Source organism: Sipha flava, unplaced genomic scaffold (assembly GCF_003268045.1).
Source record: "Sipha flava isolate LNK unplaced genomic scaffold, YSA_version1 43_pilon_pilon, whole genome shotgun sequence".
In the NCBI taxonomy this organism is placed as follows: domain Eukaryota; kingdom Metazoa; phylum Arthropoda; class Insecta; order Hemiptera; family Aphididae; genus Sipha; species Sipha flava.
Genome location: NW_020273171.1, coordinates 2,716,944 through 2,743,684, shown reverse-complemented (window position 1 = coordinate 2,743,684; position 26,741 = coordinate 2,716,944). Strand labels below are relative to the sequence as shown.

Below are 26,741 nucleotides of genomic sequence, written 5' to 3'. Positions count from 1 at the left end.
ACTATATAATATATAATAGTAAAAATGGTCGCGTGCCATGGATTTACCATTCCTGATATATAGTGTAGGTGGTATCTACGGCCGTGACGGCATAGACGTGCGGGGACCTCTTTTACAAGGTATGCGCGAAAAGGTACCTGTCAGGGCGGGTGTAAGGCTAAATGACACCCTAGGCCAAAATGCCAACTGACCTTTTTTCATATAACAACCCGTAATATATTACTACAAAAAAAATGTTGTGCGTGGACAGAAATACGGAAAAATTATATAATATGCTCAACTTATACATATTTTATTATCGTTTGATTTTTTAATCACGAGTCATAATGACTTGACGCGATCCCGATTAAACAATAACAAATATTAGGCAATTTCTATATTTATAGAGCAACATATATGATAAGACATATACTTAACCATGGTAAATATACTTAAAATATACTTATATTATTTTAATACACGGCTAAACGAAATGACCATTATAATTATCAATATTTCAATACAAAATGATAAGTATTTTTATAAAAAAAAATAAATAATAATAATAATAATATTATCGACACATGTGCAAAATTGTAAAAATCAATTTCGGCGCCCCTCTGAAAATGGCACCTTGGCAACCGCCTGAGTTGCCTAACCCTCACGCCGGCTCTGGTGCCTATCAAAACCATTGAAAATTGTTTTAAGCATTCAAAATTCAGGTAAAAATATACCCACAAATAGCTAAATAACTGTTTAATTTAAAATGTTAATTTTTTTCCTAATAAAATGATTAGATAGCCATTCCTTCATTGTTATAACTGTCTTCACAATTAAAATTTAAAATAAATTTAAAAAAAAAAATTAAATACATAATACTTGAAATGGTTTGAGTAATATATTTAAATAGGGTAAATAATAAAAAAAAAACGTAATTATATACTTAGATGAAAAAACAAAATCACAAGACGGGTACCACCAATATTGACTTCGACTGAGTGCTTGTAAAAAAATCGACTCAACGCTATAATACAAACATCCGTGTTTAATACTCGTAAAAATCTACAATATTGTTGTCCTCAAAAAAATGGGTCCAAAATATCGTCCTCGGGTGCCAAATCTCGGGGTAGAACACCCATTTGTAGGATTTTGTATTCTCTCTTTTGTCCAGCTATAAACAAACAACAATAGGTTATAACCCTTTCAGTACTATTTTATGAAAAGAGTTAAGATTCGTTTTTTTTCTCTATAATTATATACAATATAGTTAAAAACATTAAATTTCCGATTTTCAAAATATTTTTAATATAATTTTTAATATTTTTAATTAAATATATATTTATATAAATTCAAGAAAAATAAAAAATAAATGTTTTTTAAACGATTTATTATTAATTAATAAAATAATAAAAAAGTCTTACTTATTAATATTTATTTTACATAAATATAAAAACTATTTTTTATTTTGATAAAGGATATTCCGTAAAACCAGTTTTTTTCACATAACAAAACATAAACGCACCTTGCATTTGCAACAAAATACGTATGTTTTCCCATTGTATTCTTCTTTTTTGGATAGAAGTTGAATATCACAATCCATAGGAAAGTAGCCAATTTCATCTTTTTGTGACCACTTCCGAAGGAGGTAAATGTTCAGACGAAGGACCATATCCTTTTTAAGGTCTTTGTGGTGTTGTAGACTGACTTGGTCTTTCTTTTTTCTTAGTTTTCCGTTGGAAGTGCAGTAAGCTGTCAGCAATTCTTGGTTTGAAATTTAGCAAGTCCAATTTTTTTTTTTTTTTGTGGGATTGAAATATTAATAATTTTTTTTGGTATTTCAACCAGGCGTTGATACACATTAAATCAATAGATAATAGAATAATAAAATTTCGATTATAGATGCGTCTATTTATGTATGTTATACAACATAAACAAGCAGTGCTAGATATAGAAAATTTGATGCACTAAGCAAATAAAAATGCATTACCTTTGTGTAGGTGGAAGTACAGGGTATGTCCATGACTTTTTTTTATTTTTCATAAACTTAAGAGCGTCTTTATACCATCAGCGCTCGGGATAAGCATGTCCACTTACTTCTTCGTAAATCCTCTGTATACAAGTTATTTTTGTGTTTCGTCATATTTTATTACATTCTATTGAACGTTTAAATTTTAATATTTTTATGGCTTACAAAATATATAACATGTATTTTTTGTACGAATAAAATATATTTAGATCGAAAATATTGAAAAACTGTAATTGATTTACACATAGTTTAACTTAAGTAGGTATAATGCCTTAGTACCTGTATTGACCATTAATGTTATTTATAAATTCAAAATAAACTTAAATGTTTCGAAAATAAAATAATCACGATTGACAATCACCCATGAATGCATTACATAATTGAATATTACTTAATATACTTCATAATTTTTAATATACTTGCCTAGAATGTTTTGACTTTCTTTCAAACCGTTTATCACGTTGCTCAATGAATAGAATACTAATGTTACGATAGCCATCAAAATTAAATACATACAAATAGTATCAAACAGTAGAAATACAAAACTATTATCGGCCGAACAACTTTCAGTTCTGTTAAATAAATCGAACATGTTATTGATGAAAAAAATAATTTTTTTTTTTATACTACACATTATAGCCATTTCGTATTATCTATAGACACTTACTTAAATATCGGTTGAATTTTTTGAAATGGTCGAGGTGATGAGGTTGCAGGAGTATTTTTTTTCGTTATGTTTAAAAGAAAATCGTTTTTCAATTCCATACTTAACTGTGTAAAAACTGTATCTGACAACCATTCAGCTAATTTTTCATCGCCAATTTTTCTTAAGCTGTCGGTTATAGTAATAAAGCTTTTTTCTTCTCCCACGCTTTTATTCCACATCATTAGTAATGATAAACATGGCTCGTCTGACGGCAATTCTTGTTCTGGAATTCAATATGATTTAAAATAAATATAATTTAATATTTATTTCAATATAAATTTATAAAAGTTGTAATAAGATTGTATTAAGATATTGAAGAAAATAACCATTGTATGTACAACACTATTTACACTTTTATACCGTACAGCATTTTTAGTATCCAGTAGAAATTCTGTAATAAATAACATTAATAATTGTAATAAATATTTTTAAAAACTAGTGAACAAAATAAATATCTACACATATCAAAAAAAGGGCGAAATTTTTAAGTTGGGTGATATTCCACGGTCGGCTGAGACACAGTGATGCATGAATGATATTGTTGTATTGACCTCGAACTTGAAACCAACGTATACGTATATACGCATACATTAATGCTCTCGAAAAAACGATTCTGAGTGAAAGAAATCGGGTGTATATAATACTTATGACAAGTTGAAAAGTTCTAACGTCCCTCATTGAGGATCTTTTTACATGCATTTTTACAAAGAATATAGTCCTCATTCTATATGAGTTAAACTGACTTGAAAATTCATACATATTTGTCTATTTTTGTTTTAACAATACCAATTATCTTGATTTGACACATTTTTTTTTTTTTAATTTTTGCGTCTTCTGTCGATTATCATTGTAAATGGAGCCATTGATAGAACACATTTCCACTGACTAGTCACCTATTCAAGTTGTTCAGACATTTATTGACATTAATTAAGTTTCGATCCTGATATTTTTGATCTTGGATATTCTAACGTGTATTTTTTTATTGACTTCATAAACTAACATAATATATATAATTTTGAACCCCCCCTCCTACCATTGGACGATTCAAAAAAATGTTATTGCTTACCGTTACCACCTTTCTGCTGTTGATATGTGCATTGCAATTTATCAATTTTTATCCTTGCAACGTGTTACAATTTTGATTAAATGTATTCGAAGAAATAAAATATAATTTTTAAAAATATGAATGAATAATTCTTATTATTTTAAAAAATGCTTGTACATTTATTTTTCGTGCATAGTTTAAGATTAAAATGCATATAAATGCTTATTTTGAATTTTTTAGCATATATTGAATGCATATTTTATCAAATGTTAGTGCATTATTGCATGCTTATTTATGCTTGAACTTGCAAACTCTGGTTATGACCATATAAATGAGATGATAACCTTCGACATTGACTTTATCATACTTGTATAAATATATTATTCCAAGTCTGAATACGATCACTCCAGAATTTCGTAAGAAGTCCAATTTACTATTTAAATTAAAAAAAAAAACTTTAGAATTATATAATAAGTATATTTTGGGTTTCTAAGATATATGTATGCGACAAACGATTTGATTATACAATATTATACCGTCTATAAGGTATTCTAAAACCTGCACGTAATAAGAAACTTGGCATACTTATAGAGTATACGAAATATCCATTTACGCTTTCCCTAATTGTATTCCTAAATTATTTTTTACTTCTGACAATAGTGTAGTCGAAAAATAACTGTAGCATTATCGTACATTATCGATCGGCTCTTTTGTTATTATTAATAATTTAAATGATCACTTTAGTACTGGTACAGAGTTTACTACTTATTTAAGGTGGCATAAAATTATTATTTTTTTATCACTATACGAAAAATATTGTTGTTGTTGTATTCACAAAAAAATCTCGTCTTAGCTTAAACACTTGAATTCAATATGGGCCAAAAGGCACATTTCAATACGAAGAAATAACCACCTACTCGTATTTAATGTTTCAGTGGAATTGAAAATATATTCACAGAGCTATGATCGGCAAGTCCGCTTTGATTTACGTAGTTGACCAGTAACTACTGGTATAAACTTATAGTATTATTTTCCAAACGAACAATGGAATAAACCAGTGTTGCACACGTGATCATCGCAATTATCGCACAGTTGATCAACGTTGAAATCTATGAGGATATTGTTGTTATACTCAAGAAAATGTGCACGCTCACAATAGGCACAACTAGGGGGGTAGGGGGATTAGACCTCCCGAACCCAGATTTAGCTCCCCCTTAAATATTCCATGTTACACATGGCATACCGCATACAGCATACTTAACTCACAATAGTGTTACATACAAAAAAAAGACACATTGCAGTAAATCCAACTTGGCTCAGAATCTAAAATATATTAACATGGTATATAAGAGTAAGAGTAATCTACAGGTTATTTCAAGTTTTGGCAGGAGAGCTGTAGCCTCCTCAGATTTTTTACCTTAGTCGTGCCTATGACGCGCACAACGAAATGTGTGCGGAATCGTGTTAATTTGTAGAACCGTTGGTTTTTTCAATTAAAAACGTGGGATTTAATTTTTACGTTGCGGCTTTCACGACGATTAGTGTTTGTGTATTGTTCGCGAACAACAACTCACGTCGACTTACCGAGTTCTTGGACAGCTGTACCGTCGAGGTCCCCAGCGTACAAATGAGCTGAGAGCTTCAAACATTCACGCGGAGTCAAATGGTTGGCCAAGTACATGAACATGGACAGACTCACGTCCGGCACGGAGATGACGTTCGACACGACCGCACAGAACGCGACGAGGACCGAACGCATTTGTCCGTACATGCCAATTTATCTCCGGACTTCAAACGGTAAATCGAGATTAAACGGCACAACAATGTACGGCTATACGCTGTTCAGGAATGCAATTCATGCGACCCCCAAGGACTGGCTGTTTGTCCACGGATACTGCACGCGTCCGTTCGTCCATAGAGGCGCGCGTACGTATTACGAGTTGTTTAAGAAAAAAAAAAAGATAAAAGTAAAAATCGTAACACGAACATTTCAAATTTATTTCAACAAAATAGGGCAGGATCAAGTCCCGCGCCGGGTCCATAGTGTAAATTTGCGTACACGGACCAACAACAACAATAATAATAATAACAGAAATAGTAATAATTATAATAATAATAAATGTAACGCGTCGCGGTGGCCACAGCAGTCTTTTGTATCACGTTCTTCGCGACAGCGGACGGCGTTGTACTTCATTTCTTCTTGCCGGTGTAGTCGACGTTCGGTACGCCCAAGCTGGTCTTGAACGTGTCGTCGGTGGTCAGCGGCGGGTAACGGGTTCCACCGTCCTGGTCGACTACGTGATGGTGGTGGACGTCGTCGTGGTGATGGATGTCCGTGGCCACGGCGGCGTCTTGCTGCTGTTCCTGTTGCAACAGCGAATAATCGTCTTGGAATGTCTGCTGCTGCTGCTGCTGCTGCTGCTGCGCCACCAATTCGTTCACGTCGTACTCGCCGCCGGCCGCTGTCGTCCTGAACGCAGCCAACTGTTGGAGGTAGGACGTTGATGAGTCCGCCGGGTACGCGGCTGCAGGGTACGCGGCCGCAGGGTACGTGGCTGCAGGGTACGTGGCCGCAGGGTACGTGGCCGCAGGGTACGTGGTTGCAGGGTACGCCGCGGTACCGCGGTAGTGCGGAGCGTACCTGTGCGAGTGCGCCGGGTACCTGACCAACGGTACCCGGGCGACCGGTACACGGGCCGCGTAGTGCACCGCTGTCGGCCTTGCGACGGTGGCCGTCACCGGTAACGGGCGGTACACCGGTACCGGGTACGGTTTGTACACCGTCACCGGGTACGGCTGGGCCACGGGCACCGGCACGGGTTTGATCACCGGCACCGGGTACGGGCGGTTGACGGCCACCGGGTACGGGCGCGGCACTTCGACGGCCACTGGACGGGCCACGGGAACCGGCACCGGGTGCGCCACGGGCACGGGCACCGGTTTGTGCACCACGGTGGTGGCCGTCGGGTACGTGTGCACCACCGACTGGTAGACGACCGAAGGCTGCTGCTTCAACCCGTGCACGGACGCTGCCTCGTAACCGTGGTAGTGGCCGTGGTAGTGGGCGGGGGCGTAGCTGGTCGCGTGGTAATGAGCCGCGGGGGCGTAGCCGTGAGCGTGCGCGTATTGGATCGGCACCGTTGCCGCGTAACCGTGACCGTGGTGGTAATGCGCGGCCGCGGGGGCATAATGCCCGTGGTACGTGGCCAGCGCCGGCGCGTAATGCGAATGATAAGACGGGGCGTACTGCAGCCCGTGGTACTCGCCGATGCTTCTCCTGTTCGCGTGCTGTTTGTCGGTAACCGGAGAGTCATCGTCCGCGGACGTGGCAACCGGTTCGCACCTCGTCGTATCGATTATCGCTAGCGCCGCACACACCACGAAACAGGACTCCTGGAGAACAAAAATCCATCGTTTTCAAAATGCTGGGAAACAACGAATAAAAGCTACCAATACATTTGGTAACTGTACACCGTGTCTTTAATTATATCTATACATATTTCCTTTAAATACCGTATTACTGTTGGGAGGGCTCTCAAGATCTTGGGCTTGTTAAAACGTAAAACTGTTACTCTTCTCTCACTCCTACATGTCCGTTTGGTACGGTCGATACTAGAATACAGAAATCCTGCCTGTCTTGCAACCATTTACGAGTAGAACGGGTGAAAAATCGCTTTTCACTGAAAATTGATCTGCTAAAATTGATCTATACAACCATAGTCCCATTCGTACATAATATATCAACTTCGAGTCGTTTCGACGCTTTCATATCTTCCCCCTTCTTAACGATAGAAATATTGACGGCCCCGATCTACTGCTATCCCTACCCACTCCAATGGAAAGCTTTTATATTTCATATTCTCATGTCTTGATTGTGACTATATGAAATAGGGTACTTCATATAGTCACGATCAACAAATTCGCAGAACGCTACGACGTCTTAACTCAACACTTGGTTCCGGACCTTTTCCACTCGGACTGTAACCCATATTGTCATACCTAAAAAATCTTAAATGAATTTAAACGTAATGTGTTTAAACAAAAGTGTGACGAAAGATTGTTGAAATGGAAAAAAAAAATTGTTGCGATCAAGTGTTCTTACCGAAAGATCGGAAAAAGCACGTTGCACGTAATATTATGTTATCATGGACTACTTTAATAATTATACTACTGTACCGATCAAGCACTGCAACATTGCGCGCCACGCACGTTATCCGAAGAGAGAAAAATTACAATAATAATACCCTATGTAAAAATAATCACGGTGGTGTACTGAAGTTTTAGTGCGTGCAAACGGCGTGTAGAAAATAATTATAACAGGACGTCGTTCGATCGCCGCAATACGATAATGGTCGACGGTTAAAGGAATTATGTTTTCAATCACGACGTTTAAATAATAGGATTTATCGCGTGTGTAATTTTGCGCTGCACGCACAGCAATGACGCCGAAGCCTTGAACGTTTATCTGCGTAAACGCGCCCTAAAAGTCGAATGCATATGTCCTCGAGGATCTGTGCGTCACACGATCGTCGGACCTTTTCACCGCGTCCAAACGGCCACGACGTACGACGACGACGCGAACGTTTTTCCGTGCGTGTATAATAACGTTGTTGTACTTACCGAAAACGATTTCATGGCGACCGTGTTGATGTTGAAGTTTTTATTTTGTTCCGAATGTACGAGCTTGAAGACGAACAGAACGAATGAATGACATGACTACCGGAGTATCGGTTTTATACGCCGACCGATCGATTGCTTTCACTGAATTGGATTTTCGGACTGGAAAGTTCCACGTGCGCGCACAATATTGTCGTGTGTCGATCGGAAATGCAGCTCACGGGAAAAATAGTAAAACGGAACCGATATGTGCTGCGTTATGTCACGAGGACGGACCGTCATATGAATGGACAATAACGTGGAAGTGTCGGATGTAAGATAACATTAATACGATGCGTCCCGAGTGCCAAAATGTGCGTCAACTCTACACGACACTCGTATATTATGATAATAATAATTCACGTGTAATAAATAATCCGAACGAATGACGAGAAAGTGAAAATAACAATTTAATAATACGCTTACGCGTGCGATATTATTGTTTTCGTAATAATATATATACTTAAATAATGTTTTTACAGACCGTAGCTTATGAAATATTTATTTTTTATTTAATGCCATTCGGCGGCGTTTAGTCGATTGATAGAATAACTCATACAACGGTACATACAATCGTACACAAATTCCGTTATCGGGGGTTGGATTTAGTGGCGTATATAGGAGGGTGCCTTGTGGGCTACAGCCCCCTTCCCCGAAATGTTTCAAAAAATTTAAAAATATTTAAAACGTTTGTTATGTTTTAATGGTGTTTTATGCTTATTCAGAAATAATTTTATATAAAAAAAAAAAAAAAAAAATAGAAACATGATTTTAATCTGGTTGCATTTATTTTATTCAATTGTAGGTACTTCAATAGTCCATTAAAATATATGGTTCTCAATTTATGGTTCAATACTTGTTATTAAGAGTTAATTATATAATACGAGTAAATTGTATTCATAGCATATTTTATTATAGAAATAGTCCAGTAGATATATATATATATATTAAATAGTCAAGTACCACATTATATATCCTTTGTTCATAAATACAGGATTATACTTACTATAGGAAATACGTAAATAATATGATCAGTTGAGACAATTTTTATTGCCTTTGTCAAATAATTTTGGGATATTCTGTAAATGAAATGTACCTAAAGTACCTAATGTGTATTGTTAGTAATTCTTAGATAGCAGTGGCAATTTAACTCTGTCCATAGTAGACCCTTCCGAAAATACTTTCTGTATACGCCACTAGTTAGTTTACTATATATAGTGTGTTTGTGATGTTTTATCAAAATGATTTCTGGATCATTTATGTTTAGGCAGTTATATTAATCTCAGATATCGAGTAAGGTTTTTCAATGAAATAGTTAACTAGTTCATCAAAATTACATAAAAAACTTAAACTGTTATTAATATTTCGAAACGGGAATTAGAGAACAACTCAACTGCTGTTAATATTGTGTAATGTATATCGAAAAAGACGTTGAATCGAATTTTATTACTACTACTCGTTCAAACAATTATTTAAAGCTAAAGTAATCACCCACCACATAAGAAAATATAACAAATAATTTGTATGTTTTAGTACTTGACATGTTAAGTATAATAATTGTTATGGTTTTTTTTTTTAAATTAAATAAATTGATATGTACCTGTATCGAGCCTTTCACTTAATATTGTGACATAATTTAATTGCTAAGAACAATAATTGGCCGTATTTATCAAATCTATAGTAAGATCTATAAATTAATTTGACACCAATAATTTAAACCTACATATTAAATTATATATCTACATAAATAATAATACCACCATTCACAATAACGTAAATTATTACTAGATACAACCCAATTCATACAATCAAAACATGTTTAAGATCATTTAGAATTCGATACGTTTTTAATTAAACAACTATAATAACTCTCGATATTGTTACAGTTTTATATATGTATGTATTATTACACACGAACTACGTAAAAATATGAAAATTTAATAATAAAATGTTAGTATTTTATTCATATATGTATATATATACTAATTTAATTGTTTTAAATCTATTAAATCTAAATTTATTCAAAAATGATTTCATAGTATGTATGACGTAAGAGTCAGTACTTACTTACATTGTAAACTGATTTTTAAAATTAATTCAATGTATACATAAGTACATAATTTAATGTATTTTTATTCGATAAAATATATGTGTGAATTTCTGGGTTGAAATCTAACTGAAATATATGAACTGTATAACAAATAATCGTTGTAATATACACATAAAAAGAGTTTTACCTATATATATATTTTTTGCAGCCTTCAGACATTTTTTTGTATTTTTTTAATAACATTTTCTTTTTAATCGTGGGCGATAAGGCGATAAATAAATAATTATAATTATTCAACCAGCAGTTCTCTTGTTGGAAATGTATTAACTGGAATAATATAGCTGTGATAATTAGTTGATATGGTTGTAATATTTATGTGATTATAATATTAGGTAGAAATATTTTTAAATATAATTTTTGACTCGCGTAGTAATAAAAAATAAAGATGAAAATGAAATGATGAATATGATCATATTATTATATCGGAAAATAATTAAGTAATATTGAAATGTATAGAATTCGATTTATTTTTGACTGCGAAACGCTTTTTACTTACATTTATAAATTAATTTTACTAAAAATATATCACCCTCGGCAGCTACTTATTTTTCCTGTTCACTAAATCTGCGAATAAGATTGATCGTTTTCCGTTGTCACGTTTAATAATTACAGTTATTTACGCGACGTGTTAATAGTTTGCCATTTATTACGGCGCGTAATAAATGTAAAATAAATATTAGACGAAAACAATGAGCAACGTCTTATTGGATTTATTTATCGAATTTGTATTCTTAATTTTTACCTACTTCTATGCGTGCGTAACAGAAAAACAAATCCTATGATCACGAGCGACGTATCCACACGGTAAAAATAATAAATCGTTACGCAACCGTTTAATATGAATACTCAACCGAATAGAATATATCGTTCCATTAGAGGGCATGAGAAAATATCAAGTATTCATCACACGTCCGCTGGCCCTGCTCCATTTTTCAACGCATGTGCCGTTCTTGTTAAATAAAATAATTAACGTATACGTATGTATTTTTTTTTATCGTTACACTACCATCGCTATGCTACTTCACCTGAATACGTGTCATTTTCGCGCGGATCGAACGTCGTTCGTACGGTTCAGTTATCAGTGGCGTATTTAAGAATTTCAGGATAGGGGCAACACATATTTTGTCCCCCACACCCCGTAAAAAAAAAAAAAAAAAAATGTTGTCACTAATTATTATTATTTATTAAAACCTATATTAATTGCTAGATTCACAATATAAATACAAAATTCAAATCTTTTTCTTCCTTGATTCAGAACTATCAAAATCATTTATTATTTTTTTCAAAATCTAATGAAATGGTTATTTCAACTTCAATTGATAATACCGCTAAAGCCGAGCAGCGGTGTTGTGCCATTGTAGACCGTAAACAGTTTTTTTTATTATTTTTAATGTGGAAAAAGAACGCTCTGCGCTACAATTTGTAGATGGTGTAGAAAACAAAATACGTAAAGCTACTTCAACACAGGGATAAACACTAATAACATCAGTTCTCTTATAAACTGTAACATCCGTATTGTTTAAGCTTAACTTCAATGTTTTTTATATGGCGTTGAAATTGTACACGCTGATTTACAAAACGTGTTGCTAAATCATTTGCGCAAGTTGTGTCAGCGTGTAAAGTACGAAATAAAAAAAATTTTCCGCCCCTCTAAATCTTTAAAAAATTGCCGCTCCGGGCAACCGGACCCGTAGCCCCTACCTGAATACTGTTTATTATGATGTAGGCAGTGTGCCCGTCGAATTTAACAGTCGAATACGTGCACGCGTGGATGGGCTTACGAGCTTACCGAGCAGTGTAACGTTATTGTTGCGTTGCGTGCAAACGGACACGCTGACACTACGAGACGGCCGCACAGGGATGACAAAAACATTACGGGTTTTGTCGTTCGATCGGTCGGACTCAACGGCAATGATATATAATATATATATGAAATATACGTCCGGAGGCGGGCGCACGCTTATTAATATCGGTTAGGTTCGAGAGAAACGCGGTACAATTGTTGGCCGCAAACATGTACTAGTGGTGCGTATCCGAGAACGGACTTCGATCGGTCACGTTTCCATTCGATTCCATTTATTATTATTTTCTCCTATCAAACTCAGGATTACAAAAACGGTTTTTTCTGCACGCACGGCGCGCGCTGCAACGACGACGATTGCTCAACGTAACGGTTCGCCGACCCGTTGCCGGTACGAGTGTACGGTGGTGACAACCCGGCGGCAGTGTTGGATCTAGTGGTGGGAGGGGGCAAGTGGGCGCTGTTGGTATAAGGGCTCTGTTTAGTCGATGAAAAATAAGAAAGAGTCATGGACATGCCAATTCCATCTACGCGAGGGCGCTGCGTTTTTACTAGCCCCGGGCGTCAGATTTCCTAGATTGCCCGGCGGGACCGGCTGCGAAACGAGCGCGCGCGAGATCTTCGAGAGAAACCAGAACGTGCGCGTTGCGGGTGCTTCGGTTCGGAGCGCGAAACTGTTCGGCATCAACGCGTTGCGCAACGACCGTGTGCGCAACCGCCCTTGTCCTGTTTTCGAACGGTTCGCGTGTGCACCCCACCGGCGGACGGGAACGCGACCGCTCATCGTTCGATTCTCTCGCGGGCTCGAGACGGACCGCTCCGAGGGGAGTGACGATCGTAATTGCACGCGGACGGTACCATGAGATAAGCGCCATGGGATTACGTGGGATTGTTAAACACGCATCGTCGCAGATCAGTACACGACGCGTGTAATACGTAGTACCGTAGGCGTGCAAGAGACATGTGAGCCCTGGCGCGTTCATCAAGTTAGACCCACCGAGTTGACGGACAAACCTAATATTTTGCAAATTAATTGATAGAATTTGTAAATCACCCTCCCCCCTTGGAAATAAACATTTTTCGTTTGGGGGAGGATGCTAACTTCATGTGGTCCCACCAATTTGACCGATTTAATCGGAACCAACGTCAATAATAATACTAGATATTCGGCAGGACTCATGGGTCTTCCCTAACTGAAATCACAAATACAATAGTTTATATATATACGAGTATAATTATAATATATTCTATTTTATATTGTTATTTACGTATGCTGTAATTTTTTTTTTTTTACACTGATTTAGTAATTTCTTTGATCCAAAATAGAAATATATTTCCCAGGTGAGATCGACTAATTCAATTATAAATCTTAAACTTACAACTAACAACACTTATAATTAGGCAACAAATATTTGATGTTTTTGAATTACATAACTCCATTACATTAAGCTATGTTTATTATACATGTATGATGCATTGCAGGTGTGTAGTATCAATGATAGTATAATACGTTAGAAATCAGAAATTTTATTTGATATACTATACGAAAACGTATACAATTTTGTAATACCAAAATTTATGTTTATATTTACTAAATGCGTGAGATTTTAAAACTATAATTAAAACATAAAATATTCATTCCGTATGCTTTATATTACTCTGTCTACTTATTCGTTGTAACAATAAAACTATAAGGCTGAGCTTATTGCGAATTGTACGAAAAAATAATTAAAATCAACATTTTCAAAGCTTAATTATTTTAATTATACATTTGCTTTCCACCGTGTATAATTAATATACTAACCTTAAAACAATTTGTATTTAGGCACAAACAAAAGAATAATATATTTATTTACTACACGTATATTGCATACGCACGAAGTTCGCTCAATATTGTAAATACGTTTTCGTCGTATAATATCACAGCGTAAAATATTAAATAAAAAATTCAACCACACTAAGGTCCGGTAATATTTTGATTTAAAAATCGCATCAACCGTAAATCGTTTTAAATCATTATGCGCTCTAACGAGGGGTCGTGTAGCAAACGCACCGCCAACAATATGGAACTCGCGGGAATGCGAGTTTATGATTTATCCCAAGGGTCGACAACTGGCGGAAGGCAATACTCTGGACCATGTGAACTTTTATTTTCATACTCCTTACATTGTAATTTTTATTATAAATTAATTGTAATAACAAAACAATTATTTTTATTTTTACACCGCTATTTTTAAAATAATATAAAGATTTGAAAAAGATGGACCTCATTGATTTATTATTTTGATCTTCAGGACTCCGATGTAAATTACTTGTCGACCCCTGATTTATCCCATGCGCTTGTAACGGAATCGTCCGCGACACTGCGTGTCGTTATTCGTTATTCGTTACACAACAACCACACAGAAATAACAACAACAACAACAACAGCAACTATCATGAAAATATAATATCGCGTACAAACGAAACGTACCTAGGTCAATGCGTGCTAACTTATTACACGCGTGCGACGACGAAAACAATTAAACTTGTACCGGTGTGACCTTTATTATTAATTTTTTTCTGTTCGCGCGAACCGGTGAGCGGACGTCGCGTGCTAGACGTTTCTGCACAAGAACGGCGATCCAATCCCCCGTACGCGGGCACGAATCTTCAATCGGACCTAAGTGGGATATCGCTTCTGCCCGAGGTGTGATCGCGGCTTCGCGCCCGTGGTGGGGTCGCGCGATACTCTTCTCACGTATAAATAAACCTCTTGGCCGTCCGTCGACTGCTGTTAACGTCAAGGGTTGTATACGCGTGTACGTATTATATCGTTATTGTTATCCCGTCTGTTGTGTGTTTTTTTTTCTCTGACTTTTCTCTTTTGTACGTCTAAACGAAAACGATGAAGTACGCGGTAAGTGAAACGATTGATTAATAATTATTACGAACAGATACCGTGTTGTATTGCAACCGTTTCGGAAATAGGTACACACCGAGTTAAGTCGAACTCCGTTTGTTCGCGTGCAGTCGGTTTTTGGTCCGCTTAAAGATCATCAAACATGTTTTATTTTAATTCTATTAGTATTTTTTTTTTTTTTTAATTGTTATATATTATAATAATTTTACCTTTTTTTCGGATAAATGTATGTCTTCGGTTTGGGCATTGATTAAGTATACGTATATTGCATATTTAATCTATGGTTTGGGATACTAACATTTCGCACGTTTACAATAGCGAAACTGCGAAAATCACTCTAAGACTGGAAACTACTGGGGTCCGAAATGTCAGCTCACAACTGCAAAACATACGAATTTACTCAAAAAATAAATATTATATTATTGACACAAGATAAAGATATAATAAATTCATACACTTTAACAAATATTTGTATTTTTCAAATAATAATAAAATGCATTATAATATTTCACATAAAATATTACTTTTCATATGAATGACGGAAGAATTTAGTTTTGAAATAAAGTATATGAAAAATAAATATATGAATTAAAAAACGAGATATAATTTTGGTATTTTATTAAAAATTACGTATAAGTAAAAATAATATATTTGTGAAAAAAGATTATAAACACAATATATTCATTAAAATAAACATAAAAAAAAAAAAAAAATTAATAGTGTTAAAAATAATAGTGTTAAAAAATACTATAAATTTAGAACCGTACCCTAACATTTTATCTAATAATTGATCAATGCTTGATGAATAATACATACAATGCATATATTTACTAACTTAGATTACAAAAAACGATTGTTTACGATAGAAAAAAATTAAAACAAAACTATTGTTAACTTTATAACATTACTTTTCAATTAACAATTAAAAAAGAATACATATTTTTCTGTATTGCTGTTTGAAATAATTATTATGGGGAATTGACAACTTCATTATAATTGTGTAATAATAATGAAAATCACGATCATATAATCTTATAAACAATAATAATTAAAATATATAATGAAAAACAATATTTTTAATCATATTAATATTTCTGCTTTTACATTTATAATCGCGTAACTATCATCTATGGTTATTGTGGGAATAAACCGGTTTTCTAGACAGTAGCTAGATAATTTTTGTTTTAAATTTTTGTCACTACATTATTACAAAAGTGATATGAATTTGTATCACATTCAAATTCTAATATTTAAATCTTAAACGAATTAATAAAGAGATCTCACCTGTATTGAATTTTTTATGAAATATATTAATTTGAAGCTTAGAAAATAGTACAATACGCATATTATTAATTGTATGATTTCTACAGCAATGATTTACTAATATAAAATATACATTTTATTATAATTGAATAATATTTTCATTTATACATGTGGTATGTATTTTTAAGGGTCTATGGTAAGACAAGTTAAAAACACAAGTCTGCATTGTAATAAATTGAAATAAACATTTTAAATTCATACAGTTATTTATCATTATATAATTGTGCAGTAAAATATCACTTTTAAAGTATAACGCATTCTATAAATAACTGATAAATAATAATAAATTAATAAATGTATATATTCATATAAGCTCGTGATGAGTACGAAAAAATGATGATTTTTTTTATAAATTACAAGTAATATTATTATCTAGGATACCTATTAGACTGCAATTGTATTATCATTAATCTAATGGAAATACAATTTTATAATATAAAATATTTGAATATTTATTTTAAACTATACAATCATATGTTGATTCCAACTTAATATGGATTGAATACTATAATATTTTTGGCGGAAAAAATTATTTTACCTTAATAGCGTTAAGTCTATTGTAATTTTCAACCTTAACAATAATAATAATTTACTGTATAATATTATAGCAATGGATAAGAAATAATTATTCAACTTCTAATTTGCATTTTACTTTATAGACTAAAATATACTCTCGTGAGAATAACATTGAATAATTATAACTATATTGCTTTTTAATTTGTACGAATCATTTCGTTCATAAACTACAACTGTTTCAATTGATTTTTTAACATGAAATTCTATAAACTATATTTGATAAGCGTCTAAGAAATGTACGAAAAAGCAATCCGTTTTTATTATTCAATAGTTTATAGGTTGGCAAATCACATAAACATCGACTTTTATACTTAAATTTTTAATAATTCGATTATTTTTCTATATCAAAAATAATTAATCAGTTTTTATCCGTAATCATCGTACCACAATGAACCAATATATTTTTATTTTTACTTTTTTTATTAATAAGTCACAACAACTATGGTTGTTGACTTTTGTAATACATAATGAGGTAATATAAACATGTGTTTAGATAAAGAGCATTACATTTTATACATATAAAGATGAACCAATATATTATATTCTGTACATGAATTAAATCTACTCTATTTTACGTTACAGTTACGTCAACATGTCAAATTTTAAAATCATTTCATTAAGATCACGTTTTATTCGGATTGATTACGCGCAGTTCAAGTTGGTTTACTCGGAACCTAAAATAAAAGAAAAAAAAGAAAAAGAAGAATATTATTTTTTTTTGTTGCTCTAATATCGTTCAACGTGCGCGCGTACGAGTCGCAAACCGTTTGCACAAGTGTTGTTCCGATTGATGGGAAAAAAACGTTGAACCGAATACCGTACGAACGTCAATAAAGTATCTGTTGCGCGTGCCCACACGTGATCCCCTGTCGCCGTCACCACTGTACATAATTCGGGTGTGAAACTTGGTCGGTGTCCAGTAGCGACCGTTTGCATACGCGATTCGGTCATCAGAGAGTTACGGTTGCACAACGTCAATATTCGGATTAGTATTCATCGCCCGGCACCGCACACGCTTTTACCACGAAAATTCTATACGCGATTACATTTCTCCGAATTATCATTATTATCTGTTTCACATACGCAAGAGTAGAGTTTTTCGGATACGCGCCCAAACGCATGCCTGGAATCGTTATTGTCTCGTTTTTATTTATTTATTTGATCGTCGCGATATTATTATTCGGATAACTGGACCGTGATATCGCATGACAGCGTAATTTTCTGGTCATAAATAAATTTTCTCGTACACAAATGTTATTCAACACCCTTAACGGTACTGGAACGCTGGGCGGTCAATGCTGTGTTTCGCTCAGCCACTGGCCGTTTGTTTTTACACATTTCCCACCAATTACTACTGTTGATAGTGAAGCGCAAACGTTTTAGAACATTTCGTTGAATCCGAAATAAACCGCGCCAGCACCACACGTTGTTGCTATAAAAATAATTCTCGTTACAATATGCGAAATCCGATCGACTTGACATAATCTGTTGATGCTGCAGACGTCTTCCCGAGACATAGACACGTGATATTTCACGATTTACAACTATTGCTAGACAATATTAGATAAAATACATGGTCGATAATCATTTCAATTTTTACGTACGAAGTAAAGAGGTTACATATGGTGTTACAGCAACAGATTTCTTAATGCTCGTTTCCGGTATAGAATTATTCTTTTGATAGATCTGTACTCGTACGCTTGACTATGTTTGAGTTTGCGTAAATGTGATAACTCAATTTGCAGCGCAAAATTACGTTGATCGTATTATATGAATTTTCAAATATTTCAATACGGCTTTATACAGTTTTATAAACGTACGTTTAACAGGTGTTCTTTTTTATATAAAATCTTCTACAAACAATTAATGAGTGGATTAACACGTTGAGTGAGCCATCTTCGATTTTTTTGCTGTCTTGCGATCTCAAATTCAATTAATCATACCAATTTAATACGTATAAATATTAAAGTTAACTCTGGTATTATTATGAAATAAGTAATGGCATTTTCACGATCCCTTTATTTTACTTTAAAAACTTGTGAGGTTATACTTCGTGTTATAACATCATATAAGTATATTGCGTTCCAACTAACGTGTGCGCCTACTACCATAAGTTTGAAATGACATTTACCTAAAAATATTAACTAATAAAATGGTAGTATAAACTCAATCAATTAATAAGATTTTTTTTTATTTCTATGATATTTATATTGGGTTATATTTTGTATTTCAGAGCAATATTGTACATATTATTTTTACATTTTTAATGATTCTGTTATGATTGATTTTAATAAGTATTGATAAAATCTACAGCATTAAAAATAAAGTGTTATTTATTTTATTTGTAAATAAAACCATCCATATCATCGATATGTATTGAAATTTATTCGTATATCGTTTAAAATGGCGTAAAAAAAAATATTTTTATCTTTAATTCAAACAGTCATAAAATACAATTTATCATTCGTTTTGTAGAATATTATACTATGAAAACATCAAATTAATTTTTAAAGCTTAAGTTTAATATTAATATAATTTTGCTATATTGAGAGTGAAAATTAGATATAGTGGGCCCCGAATATGTATAGTTCTGTTCCGCGAACTATTATTAGTACTATTGTTAGGACATTTTTACTAAATCATTATAGTCGGCGTATTGTATAGGCAATTTAAGTACATATTTATTTTTAAAGTTTACATTTTTCAGTTTACTCGAGTTTTTAATTAATGACTGTAATATATATTACTATAAATTAATTTCAATAAATAATGCAAGTAACAGAAACAACGGTTCTGTTAATTAATTTCTGCAAAACATGTCTGATGATGATTTTAACAAACTATTGTTATTCTGTGTCACATGGCGCATTCTTAAATTCATCACACTTTCTTCGTTGCGTATACACCACGCAATCAACAACGTTTTCTCAACACGTGTACCGGTGTATATATTATCAGTAATGGCTCAAGACCAAGATAACGGAGGAGGGAATTTGTTCAGAATTTAAAGAGCACGCATATATGATAACACGTTAGACGGTTGTACCGGGGCTTAAAATAAATATTTAAACTATTAAGCCGGGTTCACACTACATCGTGACGTGTATTTAACTAGACCGTGTGCTTTGAAAATGTGTGATACCAATATATATCTTATGGTGATACTATCAAATTTTGGTTACATATTTTCGCAGTTTTTTTTATTAGATATGAAATATTTTCATAAGTTTCAATAAATAATAACTGATGAATATTAAATTATATAGTAGACAGTATGTATTATATTATTATTAGGGCTCGGAAATTAATGCGCTTAAAAAACATTAAATATGCATGCACTTATGCGCTTAAAAAAGTACAAATACGCTTCAAAAATATGCACTAAATTTTTTTTAACGCAAAAATGTTCATAAATATATTTTATTAAATATACTCGTACATAACAGTATAAATTTAGTTAGTATATTATACTAAGCTAAACATAATTTCTAGGTATAAATATATAAGATAAGATAAAATAAAATAAATAGTTTGAAATTTGAAATTATCTTTCAAAATGTTCCCATTAGGTTTTTCAGTGTCCTGAAAATAATTTCAAGGCAACATAGCAATAAATTGAATAATTAAATAAAATCATGCAAATGTAACACTTTCCGAGCCCTTTGTTGTTATGAATAATGTTATCATAGAATATTAAATTATTACTATTAAAATCGGTAACCACACGCTCAAAAATTGGATAAAATCAACTTTACGGTATCTTATGGTTAGTAAGGTAACTTGTGATTTATTATACGGTATACCTTGATGTAACGATATGGTTCAGCCAATCAAAGATAATTATTTTAGAAGACACGACACGGCACGGTGTAGGTGAACCCGGCTTTATACGTTTAATTCACATGTAATACATATATCAGGCCGTGGGCGGTACGTTTAAATACGACTCATCAGTTTTTTTTTTAATTTGAAGCGAGGGGGGATGGTTATCAGCCACGTCGACCTTTTCTGGATCGACCATAGTAAAATATGACCGAGGGCGCAGTTTGCACTTATTATAACTATTACGTTTCAGATCGTGGTGTTAGGAGTCACGGCGGTGTTGGTTAGCGCAGCGGCCGAGGACGAAAATAAGGCGGCGGGGAAGGGCAAACATAAGCGCGGAATCTGGGGCTTAGGATACGGCGGTGGCGGCTACGACGAGGGCCTGGGCTACGGTACACTGGGCGGATACGGGCTGGGCAGCTCGATCGGGGCGAGTTACGCGCCGCGCCACTATCCCGCGCACAACCACTACCCCACGCACATCCACACGGCCACGACCATCACGAAGAGCGTGCCGGTGCCGCAGCCGTACCCGGTGACCGTCGAGAAACACGTACCGTACCCGGTAGCCGCCCCGTACCCGGTCGAGGTGCCCAGACCGTACCCGGTGGCCGTACCCAAACCGTACCCGGTGGCCGTCGAGAAGCCGTATCCTGTGCACGTGGACAGGCCGTACCCGGTGCCCGTGCCCGTGGTCAAGCACGTCGGCGTCGCCGTGCCGCACCCGTACCCGGTCGAGGTCCACCGACCGTTTCCCGCGCTGCCGTTGCCCTTCCACAGGCCTCTGTACTCCGACCACGACCTGTGGTGAACGGGCCTTCGCTCACCGCCCTCACGCCAACCGTTGTATGTGAGTACGAAACAATGTAGCAGCGTGCAATAACTAACCCATCACGCCCATCCGGTTTGAAACCGATCGGGTTTACTCGAACCCGAGTGGATGGCCGATACGACTGGATACCGGATTCTTCGGCGTAGCACGTGATTGTGCTTGTGCGTCGGCTCAAATTTCGTTTGCGATACTCAACTCGTGTTGCGACGATCTAAAACGTTTTTAACGGAAATAATTCGTTAAACATTACCGATGAACAATAATACACAGGGCCGGATCAAGGGGGGGGGGGCTATAGCCGCGAGTCACAAGTTGAAAAGGGCCACGATAAGCTATTAATTTTTTTTTCATATAAAACGGCATCATATAAATATTTAAAAAAAACATAAATCTCATTATAATTTTCAACTATATACAAATAAACTTCTTTTTCTTCTTCTTATGTGCTTTTACAACTCTGTAAAAGTTTTAGTTGCCATCGTCATTGCTCTCCAATAATCACGATCCTGTATCCTTTCCTCCCAATCTGTTACTTCTAGCTTCTCTAGATCTTGCTGTACTCCATCCATCCATCGTTTCTTGGGTCTGCATCTAGGTCTTTTGCCTGTTGGCTTGTATTCAATTGCTGCTCTTCATTTGTTTGTTCACGTCTCATTATGTGTCCAAACCATTGGATTCTTTGTCCCTTTACATAACTCGTTATGGGAGGTACTTTGGTGATTTCTCCTATTTCTTTGATTTTTCTTCTATGTCACCTGTTTATTTCGGTATCAAAAACTGGTCTACATACTGTTCTTAGTACTCTATTCTCAAAACTTCTGAGTTTTCGTTCGATCTGCACTGCTGTTGGCCATACTTCGCATCCATAGGTTAGTATTGTTTTTACAATACTCATGTACGTACCGTCGTACTTTTGTTTCTCTAGAGAATATTTTCGATGTGAAGTATTTTATTAGTGAGAAAAAAGTTTTTTCCCCTTTGAGCAAGCGACTGGTTATTTCGGTGTTCCAGTCGTTGTTATCAGTGATTGTTATACCCTAGGTACTTAAAGCTATGTGCTTTCTCGAATACGTAATTATCTACTGTCTTCCTCATCTATTTCAGGCAACTTTTCCATTGCTTTGGTTTTCTCCTCATTTATTTCTAGACCAATCTTTTTTGTTTCCTGTATGAGTGTTTTGGTATTTCGCACAATCATTTCCTTGTTTTCTCCTACTAAATTTATATCGTCAGCAAAACCTAGCATTTCGTTTGTATACAAATAAACCAATTTTAATTAATATTTATTACAAACAACTAAATCTGGAAAAAAAAAATGGAATGGTTTTTTTTAAAAGGGCCTCACTAAAATTAATAGCCCCTTGATAATGTGACCGCGATCCAGCCCTGACAGTACGGGCTGAATCTGTCCTTGTTAAGGGCCTTGTCCCCGCAGATGCACGCGAGCCGACGATCACAAACGATGGTGTCGACTTGGACACGAACTCCGATGCGCCGTCCGATCGTTTCGCTGCGGAATTCTCGTTGCGTATTAGCGCGTATAAGCGTTCCGACACATTTCGCCGGTACGCACGTCGACGTTTTCAATAATAAAACTCGATGCATGTTCGTTCGGCCCGATTGATTTATTTGCGTGTTTCCAATCGCCTCGACGAGCGCACACGTAAACGCTTTGATTTATTAGCATCTCGTACATAATAATATGTACACGCACGCGTTGTACATTCCGTTCTTTCCAAACGCATATTCCCATCTTCGTTACGCGCTTACGAAATACATTATAATAATACCCGCGTCGTACATATGGGGTTTACGGTCCGTTCGTTTTATGGGTACACGATTTTCGTCAGCTATGAAATATTTATAATAACATATTTAAATTGTTTATACGTTTCAGATACGCGTTTTAAATATAATGTCAAACACACGTCGCAGAAACGGCCACTATGCCACGCACGCTACCGGACCATACGAATAGTTTCGAATCATTAACATTGAAATATGTAATACGGCTCACAAACTTCTACGGACTGTCAAAACCGAACGGGACCATTCGACGACGACTACTTATTCCTTCTTCGTTTGCAAATTTTCATCTCGAGGGAACTGAATGCTGTTACCTAAAGGGAAAAAAATATTAAAACACGTGTTTGCAATAGTGTATTGTTTAATTTTTTTTTTAACCGAAATATTGTCACGAATCTATGTAATATTATAATGTTCAAGAACACTGCACAGGATTACAAACAGAAACATATTATTATGACGAGCGTTATTTTGAAATGTCAAACCACCGACTTTGTTGTATAATATATTATAATTATTGTTTGAGAGAATTTTTCTTATCCGTAATGTTTTATTTTTATTTGTTACATTAATTTATTGTTTACACGAACTAAGTACATTTTTTTCAATATAACACGACCACTGTGCATTTTATGTCGAATTTTCGCTCATCTTATCCTTATTTTATTCCATCTTAACCTTCTTCAAACGATTGAGTTTAGAAATAACATTGTCGTTAGACTTATTCACGCGTTTGTATAACAACATTTTTTCATTTCTCATTTTCATTTTTCTACGTTTTACATATATTTTTACTAGTAAATATATAATTGTATAACATTTATGAACTATGTGAATTGAAAACTTTCTAAAACCATGTACCTACGATAATTTATAGTGTTGTTATAAGAGAATCGACCATGAATTTTTACTGAAAGGAATGGTCGAAAAAAATGCGTTTTAAAATGTTTTATATGATAAAAAAAAAATTGATAATAAATGAATTTTAGTGTATAAAGTTTTTTGTTTTTTCTTGAATATGGAGTAGTTATTTAAATATATTCGATTATTCGACTACTGGACGGAGATGGTCGGCCGCCCTATCGAAATAAAGAGGATGGCCGTCGAAACTTTCTCACAAAATATAAGAAAGAGGACCGACCAGGTACGAGTATTATCGAAAGTAAATAAAAACTATTCTATCTCTTACTTTTTTAAGTACTCTTTTGATTGTATCTCTGTCACCGTTGCCGTTGATCGGATTTTCTTCAATCCTTCTATAATACTTGATCATCGGTTCATTTGAACTTGTGAGACTAAGAACGCAAGAAACTTCCGAATACTTCTACCGACTCTATAAATCGATTGTAATTTATCACAATGGAAGTTAGAAATTACAATATGTGTATGGTCTACTATTTATTAGGTAAGATGAAAACATGAAATTTTAAATGCATTTTAGCAACACATTTTTAATCGCCTCAATATCTGTTACTTATGGTTTACAAATGTTTAGTTCTTTTAATTGTTATATATGTAATATATACTATTATCACTTGTACCCAAATCCAAGGTCATATTAACCAACAGGCAAGATAGGCAAATTCCCATGATCTCCGTTATTAGAGACCTTGGATTTTTATGAACATTTTTTTTTTTTTTTTTTTAATACAGCTTTCTCGGCATTAAATACATATAAGCAAAATATAATATTAAAAAAAAAAAAAAAAATAAACGTGAAATTTCACATGTTTTATTTTACCTAAAGGCCTCGAAATATCTAAATCAGCCCTTGTCCAAAACATTGAAAATGTATAATTCGTTCAGACGTAAATAAAAATCGTATTCGCAAAGAATATATCAATATATGTTTTCATGTTATTGTTTGCTGTTTGAATGTTATTTATACGACATATACTTGTAATTAAATATTGGCTATATGTGCCAAATCGCTTTAATGTCATGAAACCATTTTAGCCAACTGATTTAAATAGAAAATCAGACAACGGAATTTGGACATACTTTTCAGAGTATTGTTATAATTATTATTTTATTATTATAAGTATGACATAAGACATATTCAAACGAATGATTCATAAGCCAAAATTGGTCGATAGTTGGTCGCACTAGTGAAACCACTTCATAAGTTAACGTGTCCTATAACTTCTTGGGTACATATTTTCTTTGTCGAATATAAGACTATGAATACGACTAGATAGAGCCCCGATTTTATTTCTCCATATTCAATCGCGGTTTTATTGACTTTGTACATACCTGACGATAAATTTTTAATTCGAAACCAATCGTACATTACAAATATAAAAATACTCCAGGCTAAGCTTTTATTAATTTATTTGTATAAACTATTTTTTTATTTATTTATATATTAATATATTTTCGTATCGGTGATATTTTGTAGATACTATACCTATACCAAGTATGCTATACACGTATATATATATACTATGCGTGTATATATACACGTTATCTGAATATGTATTTCAAACTAATTTTTATGACAAATATAAAAATATAAGCATTTATTATAATTTATCAGGAATAGTTAATTCGTATGATAACTAATAACATTTTGTTTGATCTGTGAAATTCATATGATAAAATTATGAAATGAAAAACAAATAATAATAATAATAATAATCAAAACTAGAAATTATTTATTTATCTAGATAGGTATATAGTTAATCTTAGATGACAATCAGATACCTAATGTCTAATTTAAATTCTTCTTTTCCTTCGAATATTTTTCACTTATTTGGGGTCGGCCATCCTTCTCCTAAATCTCCATCCATCTCGATTTTCTACATCTCCTATAAATACCTAACAGCCCTTGTATCATTCTCAATCGCATCCAACCATGTCCTTTTTCCTTTTTAGTATTTCCCTTTATTTTTTTAGTTTTTTCTCTAGACAATGTCAATTTATCTAGATACTTATAAACACTGTCAATCACCCTTACAAAGTTATAATATTATACTGTATAGTTATTGTTTTTGATTTTATTAGATAATACAATAAGTAAAATCATTTTGGAACGATAACTATACAAATAGAGGTAAATTAAAAAATAAGAATAAAACAAAAACAACAATTAAATAATATGTTAAATTATAATCTGTGTCTGTTAGATAATATACTTAGGTATTTATAACACATT

The 26,741-nt window shown here is 34.2% G+C and overlaps 3 protein-coding genes across 3 annotated transcripts; 1 reads left to right on the top strand and 2 right to left on the bottom strand.

Moving 5' to 3' along the window:
- Nucleotides 1-5,724: 5,724 nt before the first annotated feature.
- Nucleotides 5,725-8,514, bottom strand: LOC112689387 (LIM domain-binding protein 3-like). Its single transcript, XM_025563079.1, has 2 exons — nt 8,377-8,514; nt 5,725-7,149 (listed from the first exon to the last, which is right to left on the bottom strand). Exons 1-2 carry the CDS (start codon nt 8,389-8,391, stop codon nt 5,947-5,949), a joined length of 1,218 nt encoding a protein of 405 aa, XP_025418864.1. The 5' UTR covers nt 8,392-8,514; the 3' UTR covers nt 5,725-5,946.
- A 6,569-nt stretch (nt 8,515-15,083) lies between these two features.
- LOC112689363 (keratinocyte proline-rich protein-like) lies at nt 15,084-24,220 on the top strand. The gene is made up of 3 exons (XM_025563050.1): nt 15,084-15,222; nt 21,200-21,799; nt 23,679-24,220. Exons 1-2 carry the CDS (start codon nt 15,211-15,213, stop codon nt 21,758-21,760), a joined length of 573 nt encoding a protein of 190 aa, XP_025418835.1. The 5' UTR covers nt 15,084-15,210; the 3' UTR covers nt 21,761-21,799; nt 23,679-24,220.
- LOC112689408 lies at nt 22,231-23,027 on the bottom strand. Its single transcript, XM_025563102.1, has 3 exons — nt 22,865-23,027; nt 22,537-22,702; nt 22,231-22,411 (listed from the first exon to the last, which is right to left on the bottom strand). Exons 1-3 carry the CDS (start codon nt 23,025-23,027, stop codon nt 22,231-22,233), a joined length of 510 nt encoding a protein of 169 aa, XP_025418887.1.
- Nucleotides 24,221-26,741: the final 2,521 nt, after the last annotated feature.